At 38.5% G+C, this 20,635-nt stretch overlaps 1 protein-coding gene across 2 annotated transcripts in view; it reads left to right on the forward strand.

Moving 5' to 3' along the window:
* Nucleotides 1-20,635, forward strand: part of SLIT2 (slit guidance ligand 2) — a 403,235-nt gene that overhangs the window by 368,578 nt on the left and 14,022 nt on the right. For both annotated transcript variants that reach the window (XM_069593771.1, XM_069593772.1), the window contains 4 exons: nucleotides 1,189-1,282; nucleotides 7,781-7,918; nucleotides 8,030-8,270; nucleotides 10,168-10,298. In XM_069593771.1, coding sequence (XP_069449872.1) covers nucleotides 1,189-1,282; nucleotides 7,781-7,918; nucleotides 8,030-8,270; nucleotides 10,168-10,298 — 604 coding nt within the window. The remainder of the gene's footprint in view (nucleotides 1-1,188; nucleotides 1,283-7,780; nucleotides 7,919-8,029; nucleotides 8,271-10,167; nucleotides 10,299-20,635) is intronic.

Consider the following 20,635-nt stretch of genomic DNA (forward strand, 5'->3'; position numbering starts at 1 on the left):
CTCCCATTTGGCTAAGTATTCCTTAGAAGAACAATCTATAACAAAGAGATTTGCTTCAAACTCCTGATTTTTTAACCAATGCTGCTTTATACACTTTGAACATGTAAAAGTTCTAATTGTTTCCTGGAAATGAACAATAGCTGCCTATAGATGTATTGCTTATTCATTTATTTACTGCATATAAAATCTTTTAAAGGTAAGGTAGAAAAGGAAAGAATTTTAAATCTTATATCTTTCCCATTATCTTAAAAATCCACACAATGATCAGGAAAGTGTTCTCACTGAAAATCATATTTGATCTAATGTGTCTGAAAATAATATTTGATTTGTTATTTGTATATGAAGAAATATCCTGATAATCAGACATCAGTTCAGCACAGAGAGTCTAGAACAGACATGGTTATGCTTGTAGTTCTTATTTATGGATGACAATTATTCTTTATAAACTAGTTGATGGAAAGAAGCGTACATTCTCTATCTTGATTGATTCTCCTTTTGCTGTTTTCTTCTGTCATGATGGATGTAGCTGAGGTGTATTTCTGTTGAGCTGTTCCAATAAGTCATAAAAGGGAAACAGTCTTTTTTTCTGGGCTTATAAGACCTTGGAGACCCTGAAGATTTGAGATTTTTTTTTTCAAACATAAAACAACAGAATGAGCCAGATATAAAAGGATACCTACCAAATGATTCTATTTACATCAAGATCAAAAACAGGCACAAATAATCTATGGTCAGGGTAGTGGTTACTTATCCTTGAAGTCAAGCCTCTGGTAAATGATGATGGTAAATGGTGTGTTTTCAGATATGGATGCTGGTTATATGAATGGGTTCAGTCTGTGACCATTTGTTAGCTATTCATTTATCTTTTGAATATATGTTATACCTCAATAAAAAGTCCAAATAGAAAAGAATGAATAAAAAGTAAAAGCAGTCATATTTCCTTTTCCTCCAGTACACTACATTCTGAAGGGGCTCCTACTACTCACAGTTCACAATAGTTGTGTTGTCCCAAGTCATAGAAGTGTTTAGCAGCAGAACCAACATTTTGGATCTTTGCTTCTGTATCTTGTGATTTTTTATTTTTGCCGATCACAAGCTATGCTTACCTCTCAGACCCATGACACGGCCTGCTGGCAGGAAAGCTTTTAACCTTTCTCTGTGACCTCATGCCATTTGCCCTGTTAACAGGAGAGTTGTGTGAGGAGAAACTGGACTTCTGTGCCCAGGACTTGAACCCCTGCCAGCACGACTCCAAGTGCATCCTGACGCCAAAGGGATACAAGTAAGTCTGCGGCTGCACTGAAGCTCACGCCTGGGGGAGGAGGGCCTTTCTTTTTTTTTTAGTTATTTAGGTATTTATTATTTATTTGGCTACACCAGGTCTTACTTGTAGCATGCATGATCTTTGATCTTTGTTGCAGAATGTGGGATCTAGGTCCCTGACCAGGGATTGAACCTGGGCTCTCTGCATTGACAACTCAGAGTCTTAGCCACTGGACCACCAGGGAGGTCCCAAGGAGGGCCTTTGTTTAAGGAACCTTCTTCTTTCAGGATCTAGCTTCACACCTTTGCTCAGGATTTATAGGGCATTTTCTCCAGGGTTTTTGGCATTTTTATAAATGTTTATTTACAGTATAAACTTTTTTTAGTACACCAAAGAGTTTCCTTTTGTTCTGTGACTTTTCAAGGGAAATTTTGTATGAAATAAAAGGGCCTTTGAATGTGTATGTCTGTGTTTAATCACTCAGTCATGTTGGAATCTTTGCAACCCCATGGACCATAGGCCACCATGCTCCTCTGTCCATGGAATTTTTCATGCAAGAATACTGGAGTGGGTTGCCATTTCCTATTCCAGGGGATCTTCCCAAACCAGGGACTGAACACACATCTCTTAAGTCCCCTGCAATGGTAGGTGAATTCTTTACCACTGGGCCAATCTGGGAAGCCCAAAGTAGTCTTTAGTTCAGTTCAATTCAGTCGCTCAGTCGTGTCTGACTCTGCGACCCCATGGACTACAGCACACCAGGCCTCCCTATCCATCACTGGAGTTTACTCAAACTCATGCCCATTGAGTCGGTGATGCCATCCAACCATCTCATCCTCTGTCGTCCCTTTCTCCTCCTGCCTTCAATCTTTCCCAGCATCAGGATCTTTTCAAATGAGTCAGCTCTTCACATCAGGTAGCTGAAGTATTGGAGTTTCAGCTTCATCATCAGTCCTTCCAATGAATATTCAGGACTGATTTCCTTTAGGATGGACTGGTTGGATCTCCTTGCAGCCCAAGGCACTCTCAAGAGTCTTCTCCAACACCACAGTTCAAAAGCATCAATTCTTTGGTGCTCAACTTTCTTTATAGTTCAACTCTCACATCCATCCAAAATAGCCTTTGATTGTGTTTAATTAAATTCATTTGAAGACCCAATAGTGAAAGTCGCCCAGCTGTGCCCAATTCTTTGAAACCCCATGGACTGTACAGTCCATGGAATTCTCCAGACCAGAATATTGGAGTGGGTAGCTGTTCCCTTCTCCAGGGAATCTTCCCAACCCAAGGATCAAACCCAGGTCTCCCACATTGCAGGCGGATTCTTTACCAGCTGAGCCACCAGCGAAACCCAAATAAATTCTTAATATCTACTAGATGCTTTGTTACCTGAATGGAAGTCATCTTTGGTAAAATAAGAAGTTTAAATTAATGTAACTGAAAGTGTTTTGGTCTGCAATAATACTTTAACACCCAAATGGAGGAAGACAGAGTGACCATATGTCCCAGGTTGCCTTGGTACAGTCCGTTTATATCTGTTGTCTCAGTGTAATTAATATTTAGTGTCTCCTTCACTCATGTGCGTGTTTCGTGGGATGATAACCGTCTAGTCAAGGCTATGGTTTTTCCCGTGGTCATGTGGTCATGTTGGACTGTGAAGAAAGCTGAGTGCCGAGGAATTAATGCTTTTGAACTGTGGTGTTGGAGAAGACTCTTGAGAGTCCCTTGGCTGCAAGGAGATCCAACCAGTCCATTCTAAAGGAGATCAGTCCTAGGTGTTCTTTGGAAGGACTGAGGCTAAAGCTGAAACTGTAATACTTTGGCCACCTCATGCAAAGAGTTGACTCATTGGAAAAGACTCTGATGCTGGGAGGGATTGGGGGCAGGAGGAGAAGGGGACGACAGAGGATGAGATGGCTGGATGGCAGCACCAACTCGATGGACACGAGTGTGGGTGAGCTCGGGAGTTGGTGATGGACAGGGAGGCCTGGCATGCTGCGATTCATGGGGTCGCAAAGAGTCGGACACGACTGAGCAACTGAACTGAACTGAAAGCATCCAGTCATGCCAGCTAGCAATCTTCCTGAAATATGTTTGGTAGCAAATGAAATTGTTCCTTTGCCACAATTCTGTAACTTTTTTGTTTGTTTTGGGGGTGTGTTTTTTTTTTCATTTTTGCCCAAGCTAATTTATTTTTAATTGAAGCAGAATTGCTACACTATATTGTGTTGGTCTCTACCATTCATGACCATGAGTCAGCCATAGGTATACATGTGTCCCCCCCTGTTTAACCTCCCTCCCACCTCCTACCCCTTTCCAGCCTTCCAGGATGTTACAGAGCCCTGGTTTGAGTTCCCTGAGTCATACAGCAAGTTCCCATTGGTTACCTGTTTTACACATGGAAGCATACACACTGTCATGTGTAGAATTCTGTAATATTTTAAGAGTCTATCAACAGCAACTTCTTTTCTTAGACAGGCAGTAGTTTAGAAATCATCTTGTAGGAATCCTTTATTTTAAACCTGAGGAAACCATGACCCAGAGAGGTCCATGGCTGTCCAGAGGTCTCAGTGTTGCTCAGTGGTACAGCTGGAACTGGATTTTATACTTCCCAGTTGGGTGATTTTTCTCCTACAGGTTACCTCTGACAAGTTTTACACTTTATCACCATGGCAGGTTGTTTGTTACAGAAGGTAAGCTGGATTCTCAGAAATGTTACTGTAAGGCTCAGGTTGAGTTGTGCTTACAGGAGACAACTAGCAAATAGCAATACTTGTTCCTTTTTAAAAATTTTTTAATTTTAATTGGAGGCTAATTACTTTACAATATTGTAGTGGTTTTGCCATACATTACATGAATCAGCCATGGGTGTACGTGTGTTCCCATCGTGAACCCCGCTCCCACCTCCCGTCATCCCAGTGCACTTGTTTCTTTATCCAGTATTTATTGAGCATCTGCCATGGGTCAGGGCATGTGCTAATATTGCCATCTTTTGTTTTTATGGAGCTTTATGGCTATTCAGTCTCTCATACTCAGGCTTAGTTGCCATAGGATTCAGAGAATTAAAACTTACTCAGGTCAGGAACAGTTTTATAAGAATAGATGGATTAGAGCTGGGACTAACATATAAATACTTGTCAACAGATTATTGAATATTCCAAGTTGAATGGGAGATGAGGTCGTATCACCTGACCCATACTGCCTTTGGAAAATCAATCTGAATAAAATATTTATTCTCAAGTTTCATTTAGAGAATATTTTAATTCAATTTGATTTAAAATTCATTATTTTAGAATATACAGTTGCAGCACCTGTTCATTTTATTTGATGCTTTTTTAGAGAAAATACATTTGATTCTACATTTCATTATATTTTAGTTTCCAACTGTATGTGGGAAAAACAAAAGTCTTATTGAAATCTTTATTTTATACAAAATGCGGCATTGCATTTTGTTCTTCCAAATCCACAGGTATATTATTTTAACTCTTAATGTCTTTGATCTCCCCTTAATGAATTTGGCAAATTGAACTTCCATCATTTACATAACAAATATTATCATTTCTTAGAGAAATTAATCAGAGCAGATGGTTTTCCAAAAGGACTTATTTGCAGGACAGGTTTCACAAAGCTTTGTGAATTATAATTACAAGATAAACTGTTAGTCAAACTTAATGGAAACCATTCAAAAATAAGTTCATCTTCAAAAAGACTAACCCTTAGTTCAGTATCTTCAGTTACTATCAATTACATTGCATGCTCCTGATAGTGCATTTTACTGGATTATACATTAACTGATTTAGGAACGCATTGTTTCCAGCAGTAATTTGTGAGTTTGTGTGTAGTTTAGCAGGAAACAGGATAAATCATAGTGTTTGCTATTACTCCCATATTATATATAATTGCACATTGTGGGAAAGGAAGTTGCAAAAACGTAAGTGGCCTTAGAAACCAAAATTATATGAAGCTGCTAAAGAAAATTTCTACCAACAAATATTGTTTGGTCAAGTTGTACTGTTCCTTCAACTACATTTTCTTATTGCTAAGCTAATAGAGCTGGTTTTAGTTCTCCTGCTGTATTCTATACCTCATAAATCTCCTAAATTGCTTTGAGATATTTTTAGACTATGATATGCTGTAAGTAGAATTTTCAAGCATACATCTTACTTAGTCAGCTTTGGGGCTTCTAAATGATATATTTTATAGTCTTTGCTTTCTTCCTTGTTCCTTGTCAGATAATAAAGTTCAGGGAATGTGATACATTTTATTGATAATACAAACTTTAAGGAACTCATAATTAAATATTTTCTTCCTGTTTTGAAACTCTGCCTGAGGAGTCAAAGAAAGGCCAAAATGTTGGTCATGATGTGCCTCTGAGTTCTAATGGGCTTGAAAAATAGTATCTGTCGAGAAAAGAATATAAAATAGCTCTTTGGTGAATATGTGGTTCTCTTATCTCTTACTTTGATTTCTCTTCTCAGATAAATAATTCAGAGTGTTTCAAAGCATTTCTTCTTTCTTTTAATGCTCTGTACTTGAGCAGCTCTGCTCACATTAACATTGATGGAAGCCCTTTTCTCAGGCCTTGTCCATCTCGTTGAGAATGTCTGTAGCCATTTAGAATCCATTTAACTTCAGGCTTGTTTACTTTGCTTTGTTATGATTTAGCACTAAAACCACTGGCTCTAGAGCAAGCATGCTTATGCAGTGAGCTCATTTTATTTCTTAGTTCATACATGCAAGGCTGTCTGTGGTGCCCTTAGACTGTATATACTCTCATTTATATTAATTCATCAGTTCTCCAGTAACTCCTAAATCCTGATTTTGCATTTTCAGGCAAAACCTTTGGCATTCAATAATATTCACATTCACTAATGTGTTTTTAACTATCCTCATTCACTTACATATTAATGGCTTTGAAATAGAAAAGTAAATAATTAGTGCAGTCTAAACCATGAAGATTTTTTTTAGAATTATGAAGACTTATATAAAATTATTTTTTAAACCCATCATTTATTGATCATGCATTATATAGAAAATTCTATGCAAATTATTTTGTAGATAATGTTTTTATTTAAACTTTTTAACAAATACCTATGAGATGGAAATTACTATATATGTGTTATAGATGGGAGGAACACATAGATTAAGCAGTGTAGTCAAGATTACATACACTTCACAATGAAACCAAAATATGAACACAGCTCTGCCTAATTGCAAAGTCCAAATACTATTAGGCTAAAATAATTTCCTGTTTTGTTTTGTTTTAAGTCAGTAAGCCCTTTCTTAAACTCCAAACAGAAATACTCATGGAAGCCAATGTGTAAAGCTAATGAATCACAACAGTAAAGTGTTGTTGGGTGGCGGGGTACAGAGGGAAGCTGCCAGCAGCCCCCTCCCTATTTATGGCCATATCTGTAGGAGTTCCAATGGCTCCACAAAGCATAGTTTAATAATCGCTGCACATGCCATATTGCTTTTCTCTGAGCACCTTTAAAGTACTGTGTCTTGGTATCATAGATAGAATTCCAGTGGTCAGCACTGATGAAAAAGTTTTTAAAGGAACACTGAGTAACTAGTTTAACAGCATAGAACTATGGTTAGAAATTCAGGCGTTCTTATCAGATTGCTTGGGTTCAGTTCCTGACTATGGCACACAAGTTGGATGTCCTTGGGCAAGGCACTTAATCAGTTTGTGTCTTGTTTCCTCACTTGTAGCAAGGAGTCATGGTATCACCAATGTCACATGCCTGTGGAGAGAATTCAGTGAATCCATATATGAAAAAGTGACTAGAACAGGGCTTGAAGCAATATGCTCAAAGAACATCAGCTCTATTATCATCCCTGGTTCTTCACCAGCTGTGCAGCCCCATACCACCAAAGTGAACAGTCTGAAAAGCTGTCCAGGGTTGGGTCCCAGGAATTTTGTATCACCTTCCCTGCTCTACCCAGTTAGGTCAGCCCCCATTCTGCCCTAACAGGACTCTGGATTCATGGTGAATTAGAGGGTATCTAATGCTAATATGATTGCTTTTTATAAAATTATATTTTACTCTAGTGCACAGTCTCTATTGGAAAATTAAAAATGTTAATTGTTCTTAAAAATTTCCTTAAGGTTCTTAATAAGTTTTACAACACAACACTTTCATCATGTCAGTACTCAGATGAATTAGCTGGAAATAGAGGATACCATAGCCAAATAGAGTGAGAGAAGACGAGAGGGAGGAAGGGAAAGAGGAAAGAATGAACCCCAGTGCAATTAGTCTAATCTTATTTGGATTGCGGAGGCACACTGTCATCTGAGAGGGGAAATGGCTGTTCCTCTGAGAGATCACAGTGAGAAAGCATGGAAAGCTTTGCAGATCAGTACTGTTTTCTAGGCATCTGTTAATGTTTAGGCTTTATGAGCTTGTTCTAAATACATTTTCTCAAAGGCAGTACCAGTTTCCTAGCGGAAATGCAACTGTTGTGCTCATTTTGGCTCAGTTAGGTTTGAAACTATTTACCTGCTTGTTCAAACAGATGTGACTGCACTCCAGGATACATAGGCGAACACTGTGACATCGACTTCGATGACTGCCAAGATAACAAGTGTAAGAACGGAGCCCACTGCACCGATGCAGTGAACGGTTATACATGCACCTGTCCTGAAGGCTACAGGTAAAAGTGCAAGTGAATGTTTGTATTTAAAGTAGTATAGGACTCAGTTCTTATTGGCAATTAAGTAACATCTAATCGACGTGTTTTTTTTTTTTTCTTTTCATTCTGCAGTGGCTTGTTCTGTGAATTTTCTCCGCCCATGGTTCTCCCCCGTACCAGCCCCTGTGATAATTTTGACTGTCAGAATGGAGCTCAATGCATCATCAGGATCAATGAACCAATATGCCAGTGTTTGCCTGGCTACCAGGGAGAAAAGTGTGAAAAACTGGTCAGTGTGAATTTTGTGAACAAAGAGTCTTATCTTCAGATCCCTTCTGCCAAGGTCCGGCCTCAAACAAACATCACTCTTCAGGTAAGGTTCCCCCACTCCCAAGAGCTGATCTCATCCGAAATCAGCTCAGCTTCCAAGCATAAATGTGCATGGCGGCTTCTGAGTGATGTTATTTCTTAAACGGACAGTTACATACTGCATAGCATACTGACAGATAATGCCACTTGTGTGAAAAGTTCCTGTTAGTCTAACATTTCTGTCTGTTAAACCTAAATGGACACCACGTATTTTTATTCACTACTTGATCACATAAAATACACACACACACACACATTCACACTGAGAAAGAGAGCAGCAAAATATCTTTGTTTTATGCTTAGGTAATGGCTTAGCAAGTGGCACTAGTGGGAAAGAACCCTCCTGCCAATACTGGGTATGTAAGAGATGCGGGTTCGATCCCTGGGTGGGGAAGATCCCCTGGAGGAGGGAATGACAACCCCTCCATTATTCTTGCCTGGACAATCCCATGGACAGAGAAGTCTGGCAGGCTACAGTCCGCAGGGTCGTGAAGAGTCAGACACAACGGAAGTGACTCAGCGTGCACGCATGCACAGTGCCATCTGGTTCATTTATCTCTGTGGCTCTGCAGTCCAGGTTATATACAGTGGGAGGGTGGGCCGAGTGGGGAGCTTTCCTTAGGAAATCTGCAGCTGACAAGAGTACAGATGAGACAGAAAACACCTTGACAGAATATTCAGCCAAGTGTCATTTAACTTCCACTGGAATTTACAAACTCAAATTTTAAGTCTTTCCACCAAGTCACCATTTACCTTTGAGCAAGTCATTCAGACCCCGATAGACAAGGTTAGGCTAGGTTAGGGGTCATAAATTTACATGGGGTAGATTGCGGCTGCATGTTTGTTTTATCTGTTCAGCAAGATATTTCAATATGTTTTGAATTCAAATGTGTGTAGCCAAATTCCCATGACCCCATTCCTTATATGTTTTACCCTGGCACTCCAGCAAGGGGCCAAGGCTTCTTGAGAAGTCACGAGAAATGGGACCCCGGAAGCCAGGCTGACGTTCTTTAAAAAGCCTGCCTCCCTAATTTCAAGCATTTGCTACCCAAGTTGTTATGAGAAGTACTCAGTGGTGTTTGGGCTAAAGTCCTAACTTTTCTTGGTCCTTGAAAACCTGAAAAAATCAGAAAGCAGAATAAAAACAAAGATTTCCCCCAATCATGGCATAATTTAACATGCAACATGAAAATCCATTGTGCTCAATACAGTCACATTTCACATATGCCATAAAAATTTTTTAAAAAATCCATAACAGGAGCAAAAAGAGCAGGTAAGTGAAAATCTCCCACAAAGGAAGTGCTAAGCACATTCAGTAATGTTAAGAGTTTCTTTTTTTTTTTCTTTTGGGACTGGCTTCCTTTTTAAATTAATTTATTTTTTAATTGAAGCATATTAAGTGTTTCTTATTATTGTTTTTAACAGAAAAGAAATGTGATCATTTTATTCCTGATTAGATTTTATCAGTGTTGGCTGAGACAATATAGCTTAATATATAAGAGGGGAAACTTAATTCACATTAGGCACTGTGAACTTGATATGGAAAATATTTTTCAATTTTAATTTTCTGAAGTATAAATTGTGTAATGTCCTTATTTTTGCATATTTCATTCGACATGAATCTTTAAGCTTTAACACTGCTAATATGCATGGAAAGAGAGTAAATACGTGTTTACGAATGTAGAAAAACATTCTGAAGTTCTTTATGAATTTATTTATAACAAAGTAATCCAGGAACAGGTCATCTTTCAAGTAATCATTTCAGTGTGTAGTAGTATTTTCTCAGAGCCGTAAAGAAGAAATAAACTAAAAGTCTCTTCACTAGGATGTCTTGTTTCTTCTTAATGAAGTATGTATGAACAGCTATTCATCCTGCTAATTTCAAGGTTACTTCCCACCAGATTGCCACAGATGAAGACAGTGGAATCCTCCTGTATAAGGGTGATAAAGACCATATTGCTGTAGAGCTCTACCGAGGACGTGTTCGTGCCAGCTATGACACCGGCTCCCACCCGGCTTCTGCCATTTACAGGTGAGGATCTCTCAGTTACTGGTAAAGGTGAAAACAGTTGCTTAATGCAGAACTGCTTCTCTTCTATTGTTGTGTTATGGGAAGGGAAGGAATAATTTGACTACAGCAGACTTTGTAAGTATATTAGAGGCCTGGCAATATCAGATAGCATACTCAAGTTGGATAACTGAGGAAGGATTTACTAGATGACTATTTACAAAGGTTGGTTGGGACAGTGGAGTGATCTGAAATTAGTAACTTGGGATATTGCTCCTGCCCGTGGGCTTGAAGGAAAGAGGGGAGACAGCAGTTATGGAAGTCAGTGCTCAGAAAACGAATTGTGGAGAGGACTACCTGACAGAAAGAAGCATCTCCACCTTCAATGGAGGAATGCTTTCAAGCCTCAGGGAAGGAATCAGGGTTTTAAACACTCGATTTCCCAACAGCCTCCTGCCCATGCTTCTTTCTGGCCAATCAGATGCCAGAAAACATCAGACCACCCACTGATCTCGGTAATGTAGCTCACACATGAGCCTCTCAGGGCTCGGCACTGGGAGAAGATGGATGGAGAGTAGTTCTAGAGAAAGAGATGCAGGGTACCCAGCACAGGGAAATATTTAAAGTTACTATTAATGCAGTCTGTATTTATTGAGCACTTGACGTGTGTAAGGCATAGTTCTAAGCTTTCAGCAACAAAGTTCCTGCCCTTAAGAAGCTTACACATGAGAAGCCAATGGACACCTCCAAGATGTGTATAATTGTATCATTCATTTTGGAAGTTTCTAATAACATACTGAATTGATGATATACTGAATGCGGTAATGATATACTGATATGTGAATGGAGGAAGATACACTGCTCAAAGTATGCTTTTTGCATAACCGTCAGAGCCCCTCCTTTGGGTCTCAACAGCAATCATTTGGCAGACAAGTTACCTAGTTATCGAGTTTATTTCTTCACATGTTTAAATAACTGCCACCATCTAGAGCAGGATCACAAATTCATAGGCAGTCAGTTTTCCCAGGTGGATAACTTAAATGAACTGTAGGCTAATTGCAAACAAATGATATGTGCTCTCATTCTTTTATTCTTGAAAAGATTCTAACCTTTTAGAGAAGCATTTCTGGATTACAAATAGCCTTGGTGTTGGCACCATAATAGGAATGATTGTAAGCAGAGTGAACTAAAAGCAAATCATTGTCAAAACAGGACTAGACCTTTTCTACTCAGGTCTCCCTGAATGCTGCCATGTGAAAATGTGGACCCAGGTTTTGCCAAAACTTCTGATTTTTCAAGAAAAAAATTGACACTTTAAATATAAAGTTTTCCTTCCTTAAATATGATTCACATTTTTTAAATGCCATTTGTGGCAAACGAAACACATTTGTAGACCAAACACACTGGGCACCAAGCTTGCGGGCACTGACTGAGACATAAAATGGAGATACTGACCTCTATGTTACTGATGTCATACTTATATATTTTCCATGTGTTTCACATGTTATTAATCTTTCACAATGGTTCTGGGAATTAGATGCCAATTGTAGCCATGAATGGAATTCAATAAGTCCTTTTCATGGTAAGCTAACCCACTTGGGAATATTTAGAGCCTGGAAACAAACACATAATTATTGGTTTCCAAGTAGATTACAATAGTTACTTCATCTCTAAATGGTGATGAATTAGTGCCAATATTTTCAGTGTTGCTAGGTCTTAAATTTTATAGCCTCAATTTGTTTCAGCTCCTAAAAAGATTTCAGAGTATTGATTTTATGGTTCATTTTCGATGTTTTGTTTGTTTGTCTTATTTTATGCAATGAAACAGCATAGAACTGTCAGAAGCTATAGTAAAAGTTCTTGGAGTTGGCTTATTAAAGCTAGTGTTCACATAAAATACACTTAAAATGCTTCTAGATGAGTTGTAAAAACCCAAGTGATTATATCCAAATGAGGACTTACTCTAAAGAGCTTATTATGAGTTTATGTTCATTACTATTTTTGCCTAAAAATAGAGTATACCTTGTAACATCTATAAAAAAAGAATAGTATCATATCACACACTTTTTGTTATGAACCAGAAGTAGAGGTTTCTGCTTGAAGATCATCTAATAGAGACATCTGTTATGAGGGCCAGGGAAAACATAGCATTTGTTTATTTCTTGCTCTTAAGTTTATATCAAAACAATCGACAAATATTATTGCATTATTTTAAGTAAAAGAAAAGAAGAAACAGTCACCAAGAATTTGAATAGAGAGACCATACATAGATTGATTTATTGATCTACTGATATAGATAATGTTCATGTATATATATATGACTATAGTAGTATTCCAAATAAGTAGGAAAAAAGTTCCTGTGACATAGACACTATTAAGAACATTAAATTCTTTCAACACCTTAGGAGAATCTAGTTTTTGAGAAGTAATAATCATAGTGTGAGAGCTGGACTATAAAGAAAGCTAAGCGCCAAAGAATTGATGCTTTTGGACTGTGGTGTTGGAGAAGACTCTTGCAAGTCCCTTGGACTGCAAGGAGATCCAACCAGTCCATCCTAAAGGAGATCAGTCCTAAATATTCATTGGAAGGACTGATGCTGAAGCTGAAACTCCGGTACTTTGGCCACCTGATGCAAAGAACTGACTCTTTTGAAAAGATCCTAATGCTGGGAAAGATTGAAGGTGGGAGGAGAAGGGGATGACAGAGGATGAGATGGTTGGATGTATCACCGACTCAGTGGACATGAATCTGAGTAAGCTCCAGGAGCTAGTAATGGGCAGGGAAGCCTGGGGTGCTGCAGTTCATGGGGTCACAAAGAATCGGACATGACTGAGTGACTGAACTGAACTGAACTAAATCATAGTGGCTAAGATGTGTTCAGATCTAGGCTTGTTCAATTGCTATATATAAACTGTAGCAAGGTATTTAATTTTTCTGTGCTTCAGAATTCATAATATTAATTTTTCTGTGCTTTAGAGTTCTCATCTGTAAGTAATAATATAGTGCTGCTGCTAAGTTGCTTCAGTCGTGTCCGACTCTGTGCGACCCCATAGACGGCAGCCCATGAGGCTCCCCCGTCCCTGGGATTCTCCAGGCAAGGACACTGGAGTGGGTTGCCATTTCTTTCTCCAATGCATGAAAGTGAAAAGTGAAAGTGAAATCGCTCAGTCGTGTCCTACTGTTAGCGACCCCATGGACTTCGGCCCACCAGGCTCTTCTGTCCATGGGATTTTCCAGGCAAGAGTGCTGGAGTGGGGTGCCATTGCCTTCTCCGAATAATATAGTACCTACCCCATAAAGTCTCTTTGAGGATTTGATTCTACACTTAGCTCTGTCCTCACTTTTACCTTACTTTGTCTTCATTATCATCTCCTTCTAACAACAGAGGAAAATCTTTCTGGTGTCTATTTCTGGATTGCAGCAAGAGTTAAAAGTGCATCCTCTATCCTCTATCCTAGAAGTATATCATGTTTTTAATTTCTGTGAAGGGGAATTTGGAAATAGCTTTCCCACTTCTGGAAATTTATCCCATAGGTATACCTAGAGACATAGAAATGATGTATGCACAAGGTAACTCACTGTGGCATTGGTTCTAAAAACAAAAGTTAAGACACAACCCAAGTTTCAATGGGCAGCCACACAATGGAATATACTGTAAAAGGAAAAAGGAGTAAGGGAGGGGAAGAGAGGAGAAAGTTCTCTATGTAAGATATTGAAAGATTTCCAAGGTCTGTTGCTCAATTCAAAAGAAAAAAGTGTAGAGAGCAGTGTCAAAACAAAGTAAGGTAGAGAGGAGTTTCTTTGCATTTTTATTTTCATGTACTTTCATAAAGAAAAAACTAGGGATAGAGAGGAAAGAATGTGATGGAGTCACAACTGGTGTATAAATACAATTTTATATCATTCTGATTTTTAAACCATTTGAACATCACTACAACTCAAAACCAAAACTGAAGCAATGGAAAAGAACAGGTACTCTAAAGACAGTCTGCCTTGATTCAAGTCCCAGATTTGCTATTAACTGTGTGTCTTGGTCAAATTCTGGTCCTCACCTGATAAATGGAGATAATAAATCACAGTTTCATCTCTGTAGGACTGTAGTAAAAATTTTATGATTCAATTCATGTGGAGTATTTATAATGCATACCAAATAATAAGTGATGATAGCTGTTTGGATCATAAGTTCAGAAAGTCCAGAGCTAACTTCATTTCCTTTGCTTCACCCTGGTACATTCGTAATTTCATTGAGAGGCATCACCATCTTCTTGGTCATTGTAGGTATAATGAATTATTCTTAACCTTTTTCTTTCTTTCACCTTCAACTTGAAATTTGTCTGAAGCCCTATTTCTGCTCTTACTAATTTTCTAGCATTTATTTAAATGCCTCTGTCCTTGCTCAGGCCTTCTAAGAATATGCACTCTGGTAAAAAGTACCACATCTCCATCATTACAGCAAAGCCCATCAATAATACTGTTGCCATCAGCTTTCACCTAAGGGGCTTAATAAATATTTTCTTTGGTTGAATGAAATTTTCAAATCTTGATGTGTTTCCACTTTATATAACTTTATTAAATATACATTATACTAATGTTTTAAAAGGGAATACTTTTACATATCCTTACCTTGGAGAATTTGAGTTCAGTTCATTGAATGATTTTATGTTACATGAAATATACCTTGGTAAGACTTTGTTTCCCAAATTATGCATTATTTAATGTGCCATTGGAGCATCACATATGGGAATAATTTTGTACACCAGGTGCATTGTTTGAATTACCTAGTTAATTTTCTACATTAATGGGAATGGATTTTGTTTATTTTAGTAAAATGAAATCTGTTTAATTAGGGGAAATTGGCATCCATTAATATTGTTTCTATTGTAGTGTATTTTGGGTTTAAAATTTTTGATCTTAGATGTCAATTATTTTCCCAAATGAATTGACATGAGAACCATTATTTCATGGAAATACATTTAGAGGTAGTACTTAACAAGTTGTAAGTGTGTTTAAGAAAACCAAGATGTAGTACTGGTTTCTTTTCCAGTAGAACTAAAGTGGTGTTCACATTCCCTCATTATATTTCTTACATGATTTCCTGCAGACATGTATACTGTTAACAGGGGCTGCATATGTGCATTGGTGCAGAGCAATTGTTTTCACATAAGCTGCACCACAGTCACCTGAAAGGTATGTTAAAATACAGAGTATTGGGCTCCACCCTCTAGTTTGTGATTCAGATCCCAGATGAGCCTCAGTTTTCATTTCGTTTCCATCTGATCTTCCGGACCAGGGACAACAATGTGAAAACCATTTGTGTGAAAGTAATTGTGTGAAAACCATTTGTGTGAAAGAAAAATCTGAGCTGTGCTCTGAGAGCTGATGGTGTACATTGCTTCTCTTATCCAAGTTTCAAGACTTCATAGTTGATGTCAGCCTTGTTGGGAATATTTTCCACCAGAGTAATCACCAGATGCTACAAATCCGGACTCATTCTGTTTTTCAGAGAGCCAGTTATTAAATATTAGCCTGCACCCTGCTAAGAGAGCTAATCAGCAGCAACAAAGATGCCATAAGCAGCCCAACAAATGGATGGATGTAGAATATGGCATGCATGCCTAATTGTTAGAATGCTTAGAGAATAGCATAAAGGGGGACTTATTAATAGTGCTATGAATGAATGAATGACAGCCCAAACTTGAGGCCAGCATCAGCAGTAGTCCCTCAGACAGGGACGGGGTAACACTATTTTCTCAAGTAGGCTGATAATCACTTGCCCTTCAAAAGACCTTTTTTTCATCTAGGTAGGCAGAAACTTAAAAAAAAATGTTAATCACAATTGTCTGCTTCCTTCTTTAGATTCAAATTAATGTCATTTTCCAAACCAGACAGCTTCTTTGAAAACAGTCATTACTATTTAAAAATTAGGAAATCAGATGTACACATTACAAAAGCACAGGACCAGACCATGCCTTCATCAGTTTCATTACTCAGGGAACCGGCACAACTTCAGGGGACTTGCCTCTGCAGACTGTTAGGCTTGCTTAGCTACACAGCTTCTGGGTTATGCAACATATAGGCTTACATTAAGAAAAAACGAATTAATATCATTGGAAAGACAGACAGTAGATAGACTTTATATAGTCTTCTTTCCAAGGTGAATAACTCAGCTTGACAGGCTGTATGGGAAGGCACCACTTTTTATCAGCTTTGTAACTTTGACAATTTGCGCTTCCATTTCATGGGGAGACTTGGAAGTAACTAACGTAAAGTGCCTAGTCTAGGCAGAGTAGGATAATTGGTAATGCTGAGATTTATGGATACTCTTCATGTTCAGATACACTGATGCTGAAGAATAAGGACTCAGGTGCAAATACTATTGTTTTACATGTGACTCCTACCTTATGTTCAAATGTAGAAGTTTCTCTCTATTTTTAGAGCCTTTTCATTTAAATTACATACATACAGTCTCCAACTTATGATGGTTCCAGTTAATGATTTTGCAGCTTTATGATGGTGGAAAAGCAATATCCATTCAGTAGAAACCATACTTAGAGGTCATACTTAGAGGTTTGAATTTTGATCTTTTCCCAGGCTAGCTATATGTGGTATGATACTCTCTTGAGATGCTGGATAGTGGAAGCGAGCTAGCCATGGGCTCCCAGTCAGCCACCAGTGTAAACAACCAGTATACTTACAACTATCCTATTCTGCTTTTACTTTCAACCCAATATTCAATAAATTATATGAGATAGTCAATGCTTTATTATCAAATAGATTTTGTGTTAGATGATTTTGGCCAACTGTAAGAAGCAAGAGAGTTCCAGAAAAACATGTACTTCTGCTTTATTGATTATGCCAAAGGCTTTGACTGTGTGGATCACAATAAACTGTGGAAAATTCTGAAACAGATGGGAATACCAGACGACCTGACCTGCCTCTTGAGAAACTTATATGCAGGTCAGGAAGCAACAGTTAGAACTGGACATGGAACAATAAACTGGTTCCAAATAGGAAAAGGAGTACGTCAAGGCTGCATATTGTCACCCTGCTTATTTAACTTATATGCAGAGTACATCATGAGAAACGCTGGGCTGGAAGAAGCACAAGCTGGAATCAAGATTGCCAGGAGAAATATCAATAACCTCAGATATGCAGATGACACCACCCTTATGGCAGAAAGTGAAGAGGAACTAAAGAGATTCTTGATGAAAGTGAAAGAGAGTGAAAAGGTCCGCTTAAAGCTCAATATTCGGAAAACGAAGATCATGGCATCCAGTCCCATTACTTCATGGGAAATAGATGGGGAAACAGTGGAAACAGTGTCAGACTTTATTTTGGGGGGCTGCAAAACCACTGCAGATGGTGACTGCAGCCATGAAATTAAAACACACTTACTTCTTGGAAGAAAACTTATGACCAACCCAGATAGCATATTGAAAAGCAGAGACATTACTTTGTCAACAAAGGTCCATCTAGTCAAGGCTATGGTTTTTCCAGTGGTCATGTATGGATGTGAGAGTTGGACTATAAAGAAAGCTGAGTGCTGAAGAATTGATGCTTTTGAACTGTGGTGTTGAAGAAGACTCTTGAGAGTCCCTTGGACTGCAAAGAGATCCAACCAGTCCATTCTAAAGGAGATCAGTCCTGTGTGTTCTTTGGAAGGAATGATGCTAAAGCTGAAACTCCAGTACTTTGGCCACCTCATGCGAAGAGTTGACTCATTGGAAAAGACTCTGATGCTGGGAGGGATTGGGGGCAGGAGGAGAAGGGGATGACAAAGAATGAAATGGCTGGATGGCATCACTTTTGGTGATGGACAGGGAGGCCTGGTGTGCTACAATTCATGGGGTCGCAAAGAGTCGACACGACTGAGCGACTGAACTGAACTGAACTGAAGCCAGTATAAGTGTTCTGAGCATGCTTAAGGCAGGCTAAGCTTATGATGTTCACTTGATTAGGTGTATTAAGTATATTTTCAATTTAACCATATTTTCACTTTATAGTGAGTATATTCCTCAGTTGTAAGTTGAGGAAGAATTGGAATTTGCTCCAAAATACATTTACTTGATAAATTATTTTGTAAAAACTTCTTCTGTAAGCTCTTATGCAAGTACATAAATACATTTAATCCCATTTGGCTTCTCATTTCTTTCCACTTAAACAATTGGGCAGGGAAATTGTTTTATTAGCATTCCTGCTTCACAGATGAAGCATCTTTAGCCCAGAGATACCAAAATGAGATGGCAAGTTGAATTTGTCTGGTTTCGGATTCCTATTCCACTGCACAGAGTATGCCAACAAATACTTTAAAATTTTTAAGGCAAAGAGCAGGGGTTCACATAAGCGAAGGAAGTGAAATATTTATCTTCACTACTGAAATACCTTAAGATTAACCATGGAGAAAGAAATATTGTCCTTGTTAATGTGTCCTGCAGATATAAAGGCAATCAAAGTCAATTTAAGACCCCTCTTCTTTTAAGCCCCAAGTTTTTAAACTCTGTAGCAAAGCACGGGACAAATGAGTAACAGCTTTCACACATCCATTTAGAAACACAAGAAAACAAATCTCAGGTAATAGATGAGTGTAGTAAAACTGAATTACATAATATGGTAGTAAATGCAATTTATGTTCCCAGCGGAAAGGTTCACTGTTAAGTGGTTCACTTGTGACTTTTGTGAGTCGTGGAATGTATAGTTCCCTAGGGAGAAGTGAGAGTGTTTGTCAATACTTATCAGGACCCAGAAGGATGTTACACATTGCAAGTGGATAGGTATGAGATGACCATGATAGACTGTAAAATCAATGATGGCTCAGTTTTATTCTGCAACAACTGGTGTGTCAATCATTGCTTTTATTTTAAAAGGGTATATAGATAATAAAGAACTCCTGGACAAACCCCAGATCTCTGGCTTAAGGAAACAGCATGAAACACTAATTTTGAATACTCTTAGCTTGGCCATATTCTCTTCAGGCTCCATCCACAGAATATCATCTTAAAACCTGAGAACCTAAAAACATTAATTTCACAGTACTTATCTGTTTAAAAGCTTGGCAAAGCCTCACTTGATTCCTGGGAAATATAGATGGAATTAAGTTCACTGGTAACTCTTACCAAGTTCTGGAATCATCAGATTAGACATTGAAAGCCTTTGGGAAGAGAAAAATGTAGTCATTCTAAATTTCACTTATAAATGGGAAAATAGGATCAAAAAACAAGTTTTACATCTATATATCTCATATGCATTTTCATAATCCTCAGCTCTCATTGTAAGTTTATTACATATTTTTTTCCAGTTCAGTGATTTTTAGTAAACACAAGTTTGCAACCAACATAGAAGATTATTTTCCTTAGAATTTTATTCCTGGGCTAGTTGGGAGAGAAATCATCTATTAAAGCCTTGTTACTAACACAACATTGTAAATCAGCTATACTCCAACAAAGATTTTTCTTAAAAAGCTTATTACTGATGAGAACACGTGCCATTTGTATGGTACTAGTGCTTGGATCTGGAGAAGGCAATGGCACCCCACTCCAGTACTCTTGCCTGGAAAATCCCATGGACAGAGGCACATGGTAGGCTGCAGTCCATGGGGTCGCTAAGAAGCAGACAAGACTGAGTGACTTCACTTTCACTTTTCATTTTCATGCATTGGAGAAGGAAATGGCAACCCACTCCAGTGTTCTTGCCTGGAGAATCCCAGGGACGAGGGAGCCTGGTGGGCTGCTGTCTATGGGGTCGCACAGAGTCGGACACGACTGAAGCGACTTAGCAGCAGCAGCAGCAGCAGTGCTTGGATCATAGAAAAAGCAAGAGAATTCCAGAAAAACTTCTGCTACATTGACTATGCTAAATCCTTTGTGTGGATCACAACAAACTGTGGAAAATTCTTAGAGATGGGAATACCAGACCACCATACCTACCTCCTGCAGGTTAAGAAGCAACAGTTAGAACCAGACATGGAACAAAGAACTGGTTCAAAATTGGGAAAGGAGTACATCAAGGCTGTATATTGTCACCCTGCTTATTTGACTTATATGCCAAGTACATCATGAGAAATGCTGGGATGGATAAAGCACAAGCTGGGGTCAAGATTTCCGGGAGAAATATCAATAACCTCAGATATGCAGACTTCTGCCACCCTTATGGCAGAAAGAGAAGAGGAACTAAAGAGCCTCTTGATGAAGGTGAAAGAGGAGAGTGAAAAAGCTGGCTTAAAACTCAGCATTCAAAAAACAAAGACATCGGCATCTGGTCCCATCCCTTCAGGGCAAATAGATGGGGAAACAATGGAAACAGTGACAGACTTTATTTCCTTGGGCTCCAAAATCACTGCAGATGGTGACTGCAGCCATGAAAT

The sequence above is a fragment of the Ovis canadensis genome, chromosome 6 (genome assembly GCF_042477335.2).
Source record: "Ovis canadensis isolate MfBH-ARS-UI-01 breed Bighorn chromosome 6, ARS-UI_OviCan_v2, whole genome shotgun sequence".
In the NCBI taxonomy this organism is placed as follows: Eukaryota; Metazoa; Chordata; class Mammalia; order Artiodactyla; family Bovidae; genus Ovis; species Ovis canadensis.